At 36.3% G+C, this 18,678-nt stretch overlaps 2 protein-coding genes across 6 annotated transcripts in view; one reads left to right on the top strand and one right to left on the bottom strand.

The window, feature by feature from the left end:
- LOC128207293 (nuclear pore complex protein Nup85-like) overlaps positions 1-15,657 on the bottom strand; it is an 87,226-nt gene extending 71,569 nt beyond the window's left edge. The window contains exons 1-5 of the mRNA XM_052910136.1: positions 15,603-15,657; positions 9,751-9,850; positions 8,419-8,517; positions 6,860-6,920; positions 6,200-6,270 (exon numbers count right to left, since the gene is read on the bottom strand). Coding sequence (XP_052766096.1) covers positions 6,200-6,270; positions 6,860-6,920; positions 8,419-8,517; positions 9,751-9,850; positions 15,603-15,635 — 364 coding nt within the window. The 5' untranslated portion in view covers positions 15,636-15,657. The remainder of the gene's footprint in view (positions 1-6,199; positions 6,271-6,859; positions 6,921-8,418; positions 8,518-9,750; positions 9,851-15,602) is intronic.
- Positions 15,658-15,711: 54 nt separating this feature from the next.
- The window catches only part of LOC128210764 (protein HID1-like), a 30,324-nt gene continuing 27,357 nt past the window's right edge, over positions 15,712-18,678 (top strand). For all 5 annotated transcript variants that reach the window (XM_052915145.1, XM_052915125.1, XM_052915137.1 and 2 more), the window contains exons 1-3: positions 15,712-15,820; positions 17,546-17,759; positions 18,053-18,162. In XM_052915145.1, the coding sequence (XP_052771105.1) occupies positions 15,755-15,820; positions 17,546-17,759; positions 18,053-18,162 (390 nt within the window). In that variant the 5' untranslated portion in view covers positions 15,712-15,754. The remainder of the gene's footprint in view (positions 15,821-17,545; positions 17,760-18,052; positions 18,163-18,678) is intronic.

Below are 18,678 nucleotides of genomic sequence, written 5' to 3'. Positions count from 1 at the left end.
GCCCTGGCAGCCATGTTGTGCAGCGGACCGGAACCATTTGAGCAATTTTGGTTAAGGACCACCCAAGGAACAATTCTGTCAAGTTTCATCAAAATCTGCCTATCCGTTTCAGAGGAGATGTCGTTTAAAGATTTTGCTATTTTTAGCTGTGGCGGCCATTCAAAATCTGATCATCGGTTTCTGAGAAGATGTTCTTTAAAGGTTTTTCTATTTTTTTGCCCTGGCAGCCATGTTGTGCAGCGGACCGGAACCATTTGAGCAATTTTGGTTAAGGACCACCCAAGGAACAATTCTGTCAAGGTTCATCAAAATCTGCCTATCCGTTTCAGAGGAGATGTCGTTTAAAGATTTTGCTATTTTTAGCTGTGGCGGCCATATTGTGCAATGGACCAGAACCATTTGAGCAATTTTAATAAAGGACCACCCAAGGAACATTACTGTCAAGTTTCATCAAAATCTGCCGAACCGTTTCAGAGGAGATGTCGTTTAAAGATTTTGCTATTTTTAGCTCTGGCGGCCATATTGTGCAATGGACCGGAACCATTTGAGCAATTTTGGTAAAGGACCACCAAAGGAACATTCCTGTGAAGTTTTGTCAAAATCCGCTTATCAGTTTCAGAGGAGATGTCGTTTAAAGTAAAAGTTTACGCACGCCACACGCACGCACGCACGCACGCACTCACGACGGACAATCTGTGACGACATAAGCTCCATGGCCTTCGGCCAGTGGAGCTAATAAGATGGATTTTCTGTATTTTTTTTCTTTTTTGGGGAAACCTTTATAGAATGAATGTTTTGAAGTTGTGCACACTTCATATGTACTCCTACTGCCTGTTGTATAATAGATATGTATAATAGAGTCAAAACAAGATGTCATTTACAAAAGTAACCAGTCAATTGTAACCATGCCCCCCCAGGTCCGGGGAATAGCGGGACTTTGATTTTCAGTCCAGCCAATCCTTTGTAAAATTCCCTCCCTGCGCAGACAAACTGCTGGCCAAATCCTCCTGCATCCAAGATACCTAGGTAAGGCCCATTCCCCACTAATTTTGGCGCAAAAACAAAACCACCACATTCACTCAGCACAGCAGGGCCGCCTGGAAGGTAAAAACACGGCCAATTTCTCTCGTTATCCCCTATATACCCCCGGACCTGGTTTGGGGTCGTGGTTACAACTGACTGGTGCATAATCTGGTGCATAATGCACGTTTAGGGACTTTTTTTTAACATTTGGATATTCATTTTACTCCCGAAACGCCACAAGTCAACTGATTCACAGCAATGTAAATATATTCTTCAACTGTAACTCCACAGTATTTAACACTGCACTGTTAAATAAACTAGAAATGTGTCCATAGGACACGGATGCCCCCACTTCGATTTTTTGTCACAGAAAATAAGCCATAATGATTATTCAGGATAATCTGCACATATAGGATAAGTTGAGTTGAGTTGGGTTTTACGGCATCGCAAGACTGTATAGGTTATATGGCGCCATTCAGGCAGGAAAAAACTTGTTGGATCCACATTGGACACATACTTTTGGTATTTTTGGCAAAAAAGGGCCGTAACTCCTAAATGACTAAAGCGATTTCCATGACTATCGAACTTGATCAAGATATTATGGTCACAAACATGTGTTTAAAGTTTGGTGAGGATTGGACAAACAGTTTTCAAGAATTAGATTGGAAACATATATTTTTGAAGTATTTTTGGCAAAAAAGGGCCGTAACTCCTAAATGACTAAAACGATTTCCATGACTATCGAACTTGATCAAGATATTATGGTCACAAACATGTGTTTAAAGTTTGGTGAGGATTGGACAAACGGTTTTCAAGAATTAGATCGGAAACAATCTTCGGGACGTACGTACGTACAGACAGACAGACAGACGTACGTACGGACAAGGGCAACCCTATATGCCGCCACTTTGTGGGGGCATAAAAATACACATAAATTATTAATATTATATATGCATGATTTTAATATGAGCATCTATACTTTTGTAGTGCTTTTAATAGTCACTGAAACTTGCACTGGCAAACCATAAGGCATCTGGCATATTGTTTGTGTCTAAAATGTTGATTAATATCATTTTGAGTACATATATTGAGATAAACAACACATATGAAGAAATTTAATGTCTTTGATATACAAGAAAAGACACAAGGTTTGTAACCCTAACTTACCAGATTTCACGGTAGAGTCCATTTTTTTCGTTTCTTAATCAACATACAACCAATCCATTTTAAAATGGGTGACATGAAAAGAGGAGTCAATGCCCATTAAAATGGTATGCAATATGTTGGTATAACTTTATTGTCTTTAGACAAACAAGCCAAATCCAGTGTCACATTCTCGTCCTTTTCTGTAGTCGGAAACTGTACAGCAAATTCCAATTTTTAGTGTGTCCCTGTGAAAACAGGTCTACACACCGCAATATTTAAGTGATTTTATGCTTCGGTATAAAGAAAATACAATCTGTTCCGAAATATCACAAAATGACAAACGCCAAGATTTTATGAAGAACAGTTTCAGTCTTTAAACTATATCCACTTTAATATTGCAATAAAGGCAGCCATTTTCCTTACAAGCGCTTAGATGATGATAACAAGCAAGTTTCAAGTTTTATTTTCATCATGACATATAATATGCATGTGATATCACAAAACAATGAAACATATTTCAATTCACATCATAAGGATTAAGCGCCGGCTTCCGCCATCTTGGAAATTGTGCGCGGTAATTTTTTGTAGGTTTAATGGTTTGCAGCTGACACATATTTCAATACAAGTGTAAATAGGTTAAACCCTCTCAGTTCCTTGTTTGGATTTAGAAAAGGTGTAACTAAACCTGCCATTTAGCATGTAAATACGCAAAGACTGATCGTAAGAAAAAAAGTAAGTTTTATTTCGGATATGTAACAAATAAAAAGACAAACAATGTCTAAAATATTTGCATTATATAGTCAGCAAAATGAGTCTCCTGTTATCTCCCATTAGTTTGGACCAATAACAAGCATCTGCCAATAAGAAGAAATCAAGAGTTCATTGTAGCGAAACAAGGCAACTGGTCAAGTTAATTTGATGGTTGTCTTGTCACTTTTATTGGGTGTTGGGGAATTCTTTTATGACAAACCAGAATTGTGTATGACCTGGTCCAGACCGGCAAATTGTTAGTTTTTGAACAGGGTTGTTTCAACCCTGTTCAGTGTAGCCACAAACTCGACACTCACAACAGAAAATTCTTATTAATAGTAACAAATGTCGCCAGCCGATTTACCACTTAAAATATAGTTTGAAAAAGTGCCATATAAATTGCAAGCTATGTTTCCAATAACCGAGGCAGATTTGACAAAGCAAGAAGCAATCATAACGCAATATCTATTTAAATAATTAATTTAATCTGTTGAACTTAGATAAAGATAACATTACAGTAGTATCCCTGTGCCAAAAAATGAATGAACATCGTAACGTAAACAAAGAATTACTATCCACTCAAAGTGCATCATTCAATCACGTGACACAATGATGAAGCCGAATGAATTTACACTCGAAGAGAGATAATCCTGTAATGAGATAATGCAGTAAGTTAATCAGATTTCTCTCCCTTACGTAGCAAGAAATTTCAAGCTTGATTGATTGTCGTGCACAGTTGAAGTCTACAGAGATGTTTGTTTTACTTTGTTTTAGAAAACTTGATTGTTTTATTTGGCATCTGATGTTCTGATGGTTAGTATTGATTTGCATTTGTAGTCTTTTGTGTTTGTCTTGGGTTAGCAATGGATTGGAATGATCATTATTTCATTTAGCTGCATTTATATAGTTTTGTCATGTATTTTTACGACATCAGCAGATTTTGTATTTAAAACGAGAATGGCAGTTCCGTGATATTCTTTTAGCCTCTTTCCATATACTAATACATGTGGGTTTGGTTACAGATGATAACATGCATGGATAACAGAAGTCACCATGGGAGTACAAGGAAGTAGGAGTGTTTGATTCCATAAATCAGTAAGTTCCATGTCAATGTTTTGTTTTATGATGTACTGTGTTGTTGTTGTTGTAATCGCTTGTATTATATGTGTGTTTTATATGCTTTAGCCATTTAATTTAATCTGCCACTGCACACGTTTAAATTATATAAGATATTAAGACTGTTTACGATGTTAACTTATAAACATATTATTATTCATTTTCTTTGTTTATTGTTTATATTTATATTTTCAGGACGCTCCGATATTATATCTACATTCAATAATGTTGAATAAAGAGATATTGAAGCACACTGTGTTTGTTGTTTGAACAATTAAACTGCTACATATGGTAACCTCGACATAAAGACCCACCCTCGCTTACGAATTACAAATGTATTCTCATCTTAAAACCTGGAATGACCTAGAAAGCAACAATGGTCTCGTTGATCTCAATGATCGCACAGTTTCCCTGCTCAAAACATCATGTGATAGGCCACGTGGGAATAACAAACTTACTTTTTTATATATATATATATATATATATATATATATATATATATATATATATATATATATATATGCACTTTTTATAGTGTGCGTATAGACGGATGTTTGTGCATTTATTTTTAAAAATGGAATTTTATTGAAACTAGAAATGTGTCCATAGGACATGGATGCCCCCACTTCGGTTTTTTGTCACAGAAAATAAGCCATAATGATTTTTGAAGTATTTTTGGCAAAAAAGGGCCGTAACTCCTAAATGACTAAAGCGATTTCCATGACTATCGAACTTGATCAAGATATTATGGTCACAAACATGTGTTTAAAGTTTGGTGAGGATTGGACAAACAGTTTTCAAGAATTAGATCGGAAACAATCTTCGGGACGTATTTTTCAAGTGTTTTTTTGCAAATAAAGGGCCGTAACTCCTAAATGACAAAAGCGATTTCCATGGCTAAGGAACTTGATCAAGATATTATGGTCACAAACATGTGTTTAAAGTTTGGTGAGGATTGGACAAACGGTTTTCAAGAATTAGATCGGAAACAATCTTCGGGACGTACGTACGTACAGACAGACGTACGTACGGACAAGGGCAACCCTATATGCCGCCACTTTGTGGGGGCATAATGAATCAAGTTCTATTTTTGCTGGTTTGGTGAAAATATGAGAAAATATCGAGGATTTAATAACTTTTTGAGGTGTTTCATCTACAATTGTTTGAAATCAATTATTTAAATTTTCATCATTTTAATTAAGAAACTATTTCTCTTTAATCTGTTGTATTTTCGAAGTTGTTTTGTGAATAACAAGGCAAACATAGGCAAGCACTTTCAAATGAGTAAAGTTTGATTAGTATATATATACTCATATGTAACACCATATGATGGAGTTCTACTTGGATTGGTTACATTCTCCATCCTTGTTTGCCTTCTTACACAGCGACATTAATCTTATTGTCAATAAAATATTAATTTTTCATTTACCATCATGCTTCAATAAACCTGGGGCGGCTCCTGTGGTTGTTTTACACAGGGACTCTTAGATTCACTGTGCAACATATTAGCACCCTATTAATACACACATGATTCGTGTATCATAATGGTGAAAACCCGTATAAAACCCTGTTCATGCAGCGCTATCAGTGCTTTGATTAGAAGAGCTGCCACTACCTTAACCTATGACCCACTGTCCTCAAAAACAAAGCTTATCTGCTGGTCATTACCAATCTGCCTATCAAGTTTTCACAAGATATTAATACCGTGGAGACGGACGGATGAACAGACAGTATCAGTGCGCCAGGTATATGTAGGCTGAAATAGCTTGGTGGGGCACCCCGCTACCCTATTCCGGCACCCTGCTGCCTTTTACTTCACCCTGCTGTGCCCTTTTGTTTGACAGAGTCAATTTTTAGAAATAAGTATGAAAATAATAAAAATATAAAACATTGACACAAAATTTAAGAACACAGCTTAGGTAGTCATAACAAACTATTAGTATTGAAACTAATTACAACACATACACGATAAGAATTAAATATTGGCCATTAAGCACGCATTAAGGCTCATCATAGCTACCTGCCCTTTTCAAATCTTAGCTGGAAGGCTGCAGTATGATAACTACATGCCATCCTTCAGTGGCATACATACACATTTTTACAGGCTCTCTTGAGGAACATCCTTGTGAAATTAACCTACTTTAAAAATAAAACAACTATTTACCAGCCATGCTGTAGACGTCAAGACTGCAGGCCTTCAAAACACTCCGATACTGCTTACTTGCCTTCACCAACCTAAACACACAACCAAATAATACAAAATCAGACATAAAAGCCAGGCTATACATTTTTATTAAGATTATTAACATTTTCTACTTGCACAAATAACTATTTATTAAACAAGCTTTTTTTTACTTTGGGCCCTATTTCAAACACTGAAGGTTTAAAGGGACCAGACACCAGATGATACCACTGCAAGAAAAGAAGAAAATAGTCATACACTTACATAAAATTGATACCATTGTGTACAATGCGTTGAATCTTACTTTAAATATTTATGTATCTCATCGCTTTTGACACATGTATTTCTCACATGCTTAAAATACACTAAACTGGGAAACCATTATGCACCATTTTTATACTGGTAGACTCAGCAAAGACATTGACAAAATATTATTTTAATCATGTAAAATTTTGTATTACCAGCCTCATACTAGTTTGTATTCTAATTCTAGGCTTGTTTTGAGGCAATACTGTGTTTGCTGTTTTAGGGACCATCCTGTGTCCAGTTGAAATCAATCATACTACTGAATTCCTTAATTTGATTAAACATGTTCTCATCACTGTTCAAGATATACTAGATTAATTACAGAAAACTACTTACAGCGGTTTAAGTCCTGGCCCAGTAGACTCAACTGCCTGGTTTTGAAGTGTGACGAATATATCTGTAAAAAATATCCAAGAATAGTAAGCATACATCATCAGAAAGCATACATGATTCCTCATTTTTTTTTGGAATTAATTTTACCGCCTGTGCTTGCAAATTGGAAAAAAAAGTTGACTTTGGGAAAAATACAAAATCAGGCCAAAATAGCTTAAATAATGGAAAATATACATGTTTTAACTTGTTTATGCATACATTATGCTGTGTAAGAGTAAATATTGTCTAGATTTTGTTTATAATTCAAGAAACTCATTGCTTTTTTATTCAATAATGTAATCTGCGTTTATCAAATTGGGTGAAAAAATTGGGGAAAAATGGACAGTTTTCGCAATGGGAAAAGGCCTTTAGAAGGCAGTAAATTGCTAAAAAAATTTTACTGTGATTGTATTCATAAATCAAGGGAAAACTCACGGGTTGCAAAAAAACATGGAACATTTTATTTAGTTATGATATCTTCACACACAGAGGCTATATATATTATACATATTTTTTAAACTTCATACTCTGAATGTAATGGATCTAATTGCTTCAGTAACTAGCTATTTGTTTTATTTAAGCCAAATGTTAATCAGATACAATAACCCTCCGCGATATCAGTATGTTAGTTACCCGCAGTTGATATAACTGGGATTTCCTATGCCGGATTGCCGGTACACACAAAATGTAAAAAGTTTACTTAACAGTAACACTATTGAAATTTATATAGTAGATCAAAATTTTTATTATTTCTAAAGTAACATGTGTCTTTTAAATCAGTACAATATTGTTTGTCCTGTAAACTATCTGGGTAAAACCAGAATGTTTGCAATTTTGGGCTATAACATCACTATCCTAAGGTCATGAACTATAATGAAGTTTATCTTTTTTTCTCCCACCTCAGATAAGTAGATCAAATAATTTAACCATGCTAAATATTCTTATCCTGCCCACGGGCGAAGATAAAATGCCCGTATGGAACTCCTTTTTTAATGGTCACAACATTGTAATTACCTCCCTTGTTGAAGACTGTCGTCAGTAGCATCAAGGAAATCTTGTCTTATGGTAATATTTAGAATGCTAATTAATTATTTCTCGCTTCAAATGTCACCATAAAACAGTTTTCAAGCACCATTCAAGAAATAATGCTTCATTCTCCTTAGAACTATTTAAAAAGACCGATTTGACAATAAACATTAACTGGATCATTGCGCGCATATCCATGACAACCACTTGCTATCGCATATCCATACGCAATTATTTTCACTAAGCACAAAAGAGTTCCAGCAAAAAATACATTTTCATTTAATTTTGTTAAAATGAGGTTGGAGAAAAAGCATCTACCATAGCCGCTCATGTAAGATAGGTTCATCCTGACCCTCACGCAGGGTGTTTTGTGGAAACTCGGTAAACCTCGTTTCCGCAAAACACCCTACGCTCGGGTCGGAATGAACCTATCTTACACTCTCGGCCATGGAAGATACTTATAATCTTCACTTATCTCAGAACAAGCCAGAACTTACTGTGTGTCTCATTGACCAGTTTCCTAGTAACAGTGCCATGCATGTCTGTCTCCCATCGCACCTCATTGATCACGGATACACCACCACCCTCAGCATGACCTACGAAAGGCAAACAAAAATAAAAATGGGGCGTTAGGGTAACATCTTGTCCAAAAACATTTTGCTTTTTCATATATATTTTTTATATTTCTTTATATAAGGACGTTGTTGTCATTTGTCAGTATACAAGTATTTTAGTACAGAGATGCCAATGCAAATTTGTAAAAAATGAGGAAACCAGTACAAATATGAAAAATATCCCCATCACACTATGTACGAAACATCATTTCACGTACAGATTAGATAAAATGCAACAATTCTGATTTAAAGTTTTGTGGCCAAAACAAGACGGAATCAGTTGAAAAGAGAAAAATTGTTTTAATCAGGATTAAAAAATTTGAACTACATATTGAGACACACACACACACATAAAAAAAAAATATACATATTTTTTATATTTCTTGAACCAAAGGATAATTTATAACCGTAGGTAGAGTCAGGTAACACAACTTTCAACAGCAATAATTAAAGAAGAGCTGTCAGTAGACAGCGCACTCGACTATTCTCAGTGGTGGTACGCAAACTTTAACATAAATGGTACGCAAACTTTAACATAAATTCTAAATCGAAAAAGGGGCATATTTCTGTCAAAAGGCTTGATAGAGTTACCTCCTCCCATGTACAGGTTGGGGGCAAGTTGGTGAACAAGCGTGTGAAGTTTCAAAGCAAATGTCAATGGACTTTGAAAATATTTGAGGTGGTACACAAACTTAAATGTAAATTCTAAGTAGAAAAAGGGGCATTATTTTGTCAAAATGCTTGATAGAGTTACCTCCAACTGTGTACAGGATAGGGGCATGATGGTGAATAAGTGTGAAAAGTTTCAAAGCCATATGTCAATGGACTTTGAAAATATTTGAGGTGGTACGCAAACTTTAATATAAGTAGTTACGCCGACGCTCGGGTGACTAGGATAGCTCTCCTTATTCTTCGAATAGTCGAGCTAAAAAACTTTCATATGCTTCTACAGCCATCAAAATGAAAATTGTCTTTAACTGGCCTGAAAAACTAAAGTAAATAAACGTATCAGAGAACCCTGATTTATTCACAAGCCCGGGCTTGTTTAGTCACGCCATTATTTTGATCACTGCTTCAAATGCTGCAGTTGTGTTAAAATTTAGAACATTTACTTTTAAATATTCTACAAACATATAGCATATACATGTAGCAGGATACATTGACAAGAATTATTCATTGAAAGTCTACAAGGGAAATTATCAACTTTGTTTTTACCAGAGTAGAGTGGTCCTCTTTTGCCAGGGAATACAAACAGCTGATTGCCCAAACCCCAAGTAGCTTGTAGCCCGGCCGTTCCACTTGTGTGCGGCAACTCCTGTAAAAGAATTGTTGAAATTTGCATAGAAACATTATACTGATTGGTCACTATTTATAGCCATGAAGATGTCTTTACTGATTGGTGGCTATTTAAAGTCATGAGAATATCATTACTGATTGGTGGCTAATTATAGCTATGAGGATGTCGATCATCAAAATGGCTACCAGAATGAAATGCAGTGTACTGCAACTGCCTGGAAAAACATGCAATTCATTAATGGCATTTTGTTAATTTTTTAACAATGATCGTGAAATTTATTACAACATTCAAATAATCACTCTCGTTGGCACGATGACACGTGAGAGTGTGGTCTTGTGTTGTGGGGGAACCCGATCACCCGGAGGAAACTCACTTGTCCCGTTTCGTGACCATGACCCAAACTCACATACACCCAGGCTGAGAATTGAGCCTGGGTCGTACATTGTAGATGAGAAGAGAGTGCGCTAGCCACTGCCCTAACCAGACAAACATAATGGCATTTATGGAAGTTAATGCATTGCATACTAAGTTTGATAGCATATTTATCTTTCAAGTATAGGTGTTCTAGAAGATAACAAGAGCTGTCACAGTATGTGACGAATGCCCCCGAATGTGACATTGACCTATGAACAAGGTCAGTACATGAAAAGTTAAAGATCAAACATATACATATGGCAAGTTATCTTAAATTGCCTCTGAACATAAAAAAATTCCACCCATACTTGACAACCTACATTCTTATGTCCTTATATTCAGCATTCCATTGTGAATAAACACAAAGTGTATCTTTCACCTTCGAGGTAGGGACATGGGTCTTGCACGTGACACGTCGTCTTGGTATGTCGAACACATGTGGCAAGTTATTTTAAAATCTGTCCATACAAGAAAAAGTTACAGCCCGGACATAACAACCAATACTCTGTATCCTTATATGCAGCACTCCATTGTGAATAAACACCTAAGTGTGACCTTGACCTTAGAGGTAGGGACATGGGTCTTGCATGCGACACGTTGTTTTGGTATGTCAAACACATGTGGAAAGTTATCTTAAATTCTGTCCATACAAGGGAAAGTTACAGCCCGGACACGACAACCTTTACTCTATGTCCTTATATGCAGCATTCCATTGTGAATAAACACTAAGTGTGACATTGACCTAAGAGGTAGGGACACAAGTTTTGCACACGACACGTCTTCTTGATATGCCGAACACATGTGGCAAGTTATTTTAAAATCTGTCCATACAAGGGAAAGTTACAGCCTGGACACGACAACCTATACTCTATGTCCTTATATGCAGCATTCCATTGGGAATAATCACCTAAGTATGACCTTGACCTTAGAGGTAGGGACACGGTTCTTGCATGCGACACGTCGTCTTGGTATGCCGAACACATGTGGCAAGTTATTTTAAAATCTGTCCATACAAGAAAAAGTTACAGCCCGGACATAACAACCAATACTCTGTATCCTTATATGCAGCACTCCATTGTGAATAAACACCTAAGTGTGACCTTGACCTTAGAGGTAGGGACATGGGTCTTGCATGCGACACGTTGTCTTGGTATGTCAAACACATGTGGAAAGTTATCTTAAATTCTGTCCATACAAGGGAAAGTTACAGCCCGGACACGACAACCTATACTCTATGTCCTTATATGCAGCATTCCATTGTGAATAAACACTAAAACCTATACTCTATGTCCTTATATGCAGCATTCCATTGTGAATAAACACTAAGTGTGACCTTGACCTAAGAGGTAGGGACACAAGTTTTGCACACGACATGTCTTCTTGATATGCCGAACACATGTGGCAAGTTATTTTAAAATCTGTCCATACAAGGGAAAGTTACAGCCTGGACACGACAACCTATACTCTATGTCCTTATATGCAGCATTCCATTGTGAATAAACACTAAGTTTGACCTTGACCTAAGAAATAGGGACACAGATCTTGCACACAACACGTCGTCTTGGTATGCCAAACACATGTGGCAAGTTATTTTAAAATCTGTCCATACAAGGGAAAGTTACAGTCCGGACACGACAACCTATACTCTGCATAATGTCCTTATTTGCAGCATTCCATTGGGAATAATCACCCAAGTGTGACCTTCAATGACCTTAGAGGTAGGGACACAGTTCTTGCATGCAACATGCGTCTTGGTATGCCGAGCACATGTGGCAAGTTATTTTAAAATCTGTCCATAATAATCTGTGTTATTGAGTCAGACGGACGGACGGACAGTCAGATTTTAATATGCCCACCTTCCGGGGCATAATTATGCTGTTTAATAATTACCAGTGTGACCTGAACACCGACATTGAGTGTTTTTAAGAGAACCAGTCTTATGACCCAACATAAACCTATGAGCAAAGCACAATTAAAAAAAGATTGACAAATTACTGTCACGATAATCATGATGTAATTTCACCTGTTGACATATAGTGAGTTATAGCTGAAGAAGGAAGGGTGCTTCACCCTGTTCATTTCAGATAGCTACCTTATGCAAAGTTATGCCCTCAAGGGGACCCACATGAAAACCCTTCTGCCTTCATAGAATTAAATGCTTAAGATAATCAAATATTTCATTTGATGTAATTAAAACTTATAAGATATTAAAACACACACCTATGTAAGTGACATTTGAAACCCAATACATTTCAATTAAGCGTAATTCCTAACACATTCTGTCAAATTAAAAATGTTGATGTACTCCAGTCCTATACAATGTGCCCTTTTCTCCCTTTGCACCCTGTCCCTTTTCTGCAGCAGCCTGTCCCTTTTCTCCCTTAGCACCCTGTCCCTTTTCTGCAGCAGCCTGTCCCTTTTCTCCCTTCGCACCCTGTCCCTTTTCTGCAGCAGCCTGTCCCTTTTCTCCCTTCGCACCCTGTCCCTTTTCTGCAGCAGCCTGCCTTTTTCTCCCTTAGCACCCTGTCCCTTTTCTGCAGCAGCCTGTCCCTTTTCTCCCTTAGCACCCTGTCCCTTTTCTGCAGCAGCCTGTCCCTTTTCTCCCTTAGCACCCTGTCCCTTTTCTGCAGCAGCCTGTCCCTTTTCTCCCTTAGCACCCTGTCCCTTTTCTGCAGCAGCCTGTCCCTTTTCTCCCTTAGCACCCTGCCTTTTTTAAAAACCTGGCTATAACCCTATTTAAAAAGAGCTTCAGAACACAAAAAATGAAGCACGGGAAAGATAACGATGATTGTAGTAAAAAGCAAATCACGATCATAAGCGACAATAATGATATCATTCAATATATACACTTCCAACATCGCAATTTTTTATTACATTGATACTTTTACTATACCCTGTGCTTACGCCACTGCATTCATTTCTATAATTTGTTCAACGTTTCCCTGCAAGTCAATGCAGCATTATAGAAAGTTAATTAAGAGAGCTGTTTTCAATTTTTCCCAAAAAGAGAAAAATGCCGAAGCTATCCGTTAATAACATAATGAGTGGAGTGAAGTTTGACTGCTGCAAATAGACACAGTTACCAGTAAGATATTGATCGATAATCACTTGTTACTTTGGACATTCATTACTCTTGACATGTGTTTATATACATTAGGCAAAAATTTTTGAAATGATTTGGTTAGGGATACATCCTTTTCAAAAACAGGTAGTGCATTTGTTTTATTTTAGTTTTTTATTAGGCTTTATATAAGAACATAACTTTCATCATTGGAGAATGGTGTTAACTGTTAAAGCAATATTGTGTATAAAGCATCAAAAATTTTAACTACATATTAAAAAATCATTAAGATGCAGTTTTATTCCCAAATAAGATAAACCAAATGTAATACATTTGTTTTAATTAACCGAAAAGAATAAATGAATATTTAAAACAATGGTTCCAGGGCTTGACGCTTATTCTAATACTTCGTTGCCCTTTGGGCAACCACCTAGCCATTTTCACTTGCCCGAATGGATTCTTTACTTGCCCAATTTTTTGGGGCTCATTTTGTTGTTTTAATTCACATCAAAACCCATTTTCAGATTCAACCTACATATCAGGGCTTGATGTATTTGACATAAAGATGAACAAACAAATGTGTATAAATATCTTTTTAATTAAAAGGTAAACAGTCAATGTAACATACAACGGCACAATTCATATAAGAAATGGAAATGAGATCCTGACAGAGGCTTAATGAAACAAGAAGAATTGACTTCAACATAGTTTTACAATGGTATAATATTTTCATGAAAAACAACAGAAATAAACGGCCTAACATTCAGTAACATAACACATAACTTTTATGTGAACTTTCATCATTTTTAGCACAAAGCAAAATAAAAATTAAAATAAGCAATAAGCACATATTAAAGCACTAGGATGAAATAAAATTGAATTATAAGAACGAACAGTCAATCTCTTATTATCTTAGCCTTGTAATCTTACATTTATTTTGAAGTAAATTACAATTTATTGCAATGTAAAGTGAAATCGTGAAGTTCCAAAAACTGAGCATCTGAAAATTGGCGCAGTCCGAAAAATAGCCAAAAGTACCATTCTCGCTGTCATTGAGTCCAGGAAAATTGTTTCCCCAAGAATCGACCCAGCGTCGTTTTCGTTTCTTTTCATAGCTGGTCTTTTTCTCGAATAGCCTTTTTTTCGTTTGAAACATTAAAAAAACTTGACAGTGCCGACTGTCGAAACGCCATTTGTGTACATTGTGAGGGCAACTGGAATGCTAGCAATATGGATTTGGTGCAGCTCACGTGATTGGACAACGGATCTAGACGGAATTACTCGAGCTCTATCGGAAAATATTTGGCAGTCATCGCCATGAAAATGTCAGAGGAGCTCTGTTTGACCGGATTTTTCGAGTCAATAACCAATGAGTGCATTAGTTTCTGTTTAATAAATACTCTCCAAGAAGGAGAGTACGGACTACTATTTTTTTTCCAGAAAAGTCGCCAATATGACGAGTTTTTGTTACTGCCCGATCGGACAGGCAGATTCTAAAAACTACTGCCCACCTGCAAAAATTACTTGCCCCGGGCAATCGGGCAGTGGTTAATGTCAAGCCCTGGGTTTTCATGAAGGAGACCATGTTTAATTTAAATGATAGGTGCAGAAAACATAGTATTTCTATATGCCACCTGCATGTTTTCTAAGTTGTACGGGGTAGCACCAGATGAATTCAATGATAAGCGTATGTCCACGTTGGCTACCAAGGAATATATAGCTAGGATTTATCTTTCTGACACAATTTCTTTCATGAAGGCAACTCTTTTTCTGCAATGTACGACCACCAACACCAAATTCTAAAAAATATTAAATTAAAGTGCCTGTCACTAAATTAACAAGTATCAAGTGTATAAGTATATAGAGAATTAGTACCATGCGATCACAAAGGTGAATTGATTCGTCAAAAGTACAAGGAGACCATAGGCGACAACCAAGCCATTTGGCATGGCCAATAAACTAGACGAACAACAACAATAAATTAGTGTTTTTCTTTCGCCTCAATCTTCATGACAACTGTTATTTTCAGATAACCTCATGTAATCCTTCTTGAATTTATCTCTTCCGCAATCTTACATATCATTGCAGTTGCCTTTCATATCAAATACTAAAATGTGTGAACAACTTGATCCTTTTTCCGGATACAATTATTTCGGATATTTCAAAGAAAGTAAAACAAATATGATATATAGTTTGAAAATGCCGGTCGGTGACTCTTGTCAAGGATACTTGCTAAGGATATTCAGGTTAAAAAATTTAGCAGTTTTTAAGGCTTTTAAGTACAAAAACGGTTACCAAATAATACGGATCTCTTTCGCGCTCGGCCATTTTGATTGAAGAGCTTTTTTGAAACGGGTCTACCTCCCTTTGCAAAAATCGATTTTCAGCCAATCAAATTTTCCGACTTACGTCACTGCGCATTATGCCAACAAACCATCTGTCAAAAAATGGGAAATTCTGACACAAAACTGAATTTTAGGAAAGCTGTTATTCAGCTGACGACAAAAACACAGGTGGGAAGAATTTATGACATTTGTTTCATCTGCATCTTAATATATTTGCACATATACCGATCAACAACTGGTAAAACAATAATTTCTGTCATTGCACAGAATAATTTACAGAATTACGGACACTACGGACCATGGACATTACGGACCAGACATTACGGACCAGATTTAGGGACACTACGGACCAGATTTAGGGACATTACGGACCAGATTTAGGGACATTACGGACCATCTTCGGAATCTTACGGACCATGATTTAAACATATTATTCACTTTTTAGTTTTTAATTTGTTAATAAATACTTGAATATGAGTGCTCAGTATGACATTATATCTTCCATAAAACTGTGAAAAATCCCGTGAAGTTCGAATAGATCAATGGTTCAATATAAAATCTTGTGAAATTCCAAAAGGTGATAAAGACCTATGCATTTATAACAATTATGTGAAAATAATGAACGAAAATTGAAAGATCGGCAGTTAAATCAGTTAAAAGGAACAGAAGAAATATTTTCCAAAACAGTTTATTTCCCAAAATAAATCGAGCAGAAATATTTTCCAAAACATTCGGATGGCGCGGTAGTTTGCATAACCACCTCTAGAACAGTGGATACAACGAGCGCAAGGCATACTTATAGATCTATTCAGTTTTGTGGCAGAGGAAATTGTGAAGATGTAAACCTCAACTCTTGCTTTATATTGAATAAAGGATGTGTATGTGTTGCAATTCTTGCAAATTGATGTTTAAAACTGGCAATTTCTGTTGCCTTAATTAGTGTTTATTAGTTATAATTGTCCCGTTATTGTCGGCGGTATATTACAAAAGAAACAAACATTATACTGACAACCTTTAATTGGCTATCATAAAAGTGTGAAAACCCATTGAGACATCACACTTTCACTGAACCTTTCAGTTAAAACAGATGAAACGGACAACAAACAAATATGACGATCCAAAGTTTATTTCACAAAGCAATCGATCACATATGAAAACATCAATATTCACACTTACAATTATAAGATAAACACATATTTCGTTCATTATTATTCAAATTATTAATGTTTAACATTAGAATTTTATGGGATTTGTCAGTTACATTAAAGATAATTGTCATACTGAGCACTAATATTCAAGTATTTATTAACAAATTTAAGACCAATGAGTGAATAAATTAAAAAAAAAACAAATGTTTAAAAACATTATAAATGATGGTCCGTAAGTTTCTGAAGATGGTCCGTAATGTCCCTAAATCTGGTCCGTTGTGTCCCTAAATATGGTCCGTAATGTCCATGGTCCGTAGTGTCCGTGACCCATTTTACAGGTTGCAGTCAACCATTATAAATTATCATATTTGTTTATCACTATAGTATATATAATACTTAACATGGTATCATTCAACAAAAGAACAAAAATAAGTAAATTTACATTCAATTGTTATTTAGCCTCAAAGAAAGGGTGTTAAGGGAAAATTTCAGAATTCAACATGTGGACTAGTCATTCTAAAATGCCGTCCAGGCTTTTTTTTAATAATAAAAAACCCCAACCTGGACGGCATTTTAGAATGACTAAATGTGGACCCCTGTAGAGTCGCCAAAACACAATTTTCTAAGACTGACGCACGTTTATAAGGAAAAAGGTTTTTATGATGAAATGAGCTTGGTTTTGAGTTGTGAACATTTGAACGTCTAATAAATTGCATCCATTCCAAAATATACTTCTCCTTTACAGCCTATTGAAGCTAGTGACGAGGCATTCTGGGAGCAGTTCTGGTCAGAATGCGTCACCTGTGTGCAAGATGTATTCACGCTTATACCGGCTGCCGAGATACGAGCGTTACGGGAGGAATCTCCATCCAATTTAGCCACCCTCTGTTACAAGGCTGTGGAGAAACTGGTCTCTGCAGCAGAGAGTGGCTGTCCTTCGCAGCGTGAACAACAAATAGGTGAAAAATCGAACTATAAGACAACGCCAAGATTCATGCTTGGATTTAGGAATGCTAGCTTTATAGAAAATAGTTCTGAGCTGGGACTAATAAAAAAGGGTATAAGGCAGATATTAAAGCAAAATTTTATATTATGTTGTTTTTAGTATCTCTTATTAATTCTTTCTTCTTAGCTTGACTTAATGTAAAGGTATTTTCTCTAGAAAGATTAAGATTTCGTGTTCGCTTGCATATAATATTCATTTTTTTACTTCTGCCATTTTAGAAAATGTTGTTTGATTTTCTATTTTCAGTGCTTAATTGCATTCGCCTTTTGACACGCGTGTTGCCCTATATCTTTGAGGATCCAGACTGGCGGGGATTTTTCTGGTCGACACTGCCTGGACAAGGAGAAGAAGCAGAAGTGAGATTCAGGCCCCATGCCATGCAGAATGAAAATTCAATTTAGATCACTCATAGCTGTGTAGCTTTTATAATTGTTACTTTTGTAATGGTCCGCTGTAGGCGGATGTGCGTTCATATTATCACATTTCGTTATGGATAGAAGTATGTTCATAGTACATTAATGTATTTGGTTGGTAATATGAATATAAGCAAAGCCTGGCTCAAGTAGAGAATTTACTGTTTCTAAAGACCAGTGGACCCCTTTAGGGTCGAGTATGCTTTTCTCTGAAGGGATCTGTTGCGTCTTTTATGTCACATGTTACACTTTCATGGTTTGGCATGGTAACTGTTTAAGTGCTGTACTTGCAGCACTGGTGGGACTCAAGAGTAGACAATTTTACCCAGAGATTGGGATATTAATTTTAATAGATAACAGTATAGAATGCAATATTACCTTGCCGGTTGTCCTTACTGTTGGATCTGATGAATTACTTTTGAATTTTTTACCAAAAAAAACAATCTCAAGAAATAAGAC

This window comes from Mya arenaria, chromosome 2 (assembly GCF_026914265.1).
Source record: "Mya arenaria isolate MELC-2E11 chromosome 2, ASM2691426v1".
NCBI classification, from domain to species: Eukaryota; Metazoa; Mollusca; class Bivalvia; order Myida; family Myidae; genus Mya; species Mya arenaria.
Note: the sequence above shows the minus strand (reverse complement) of the source record. Positions and strands in the feature narration are given on the sequence as shown.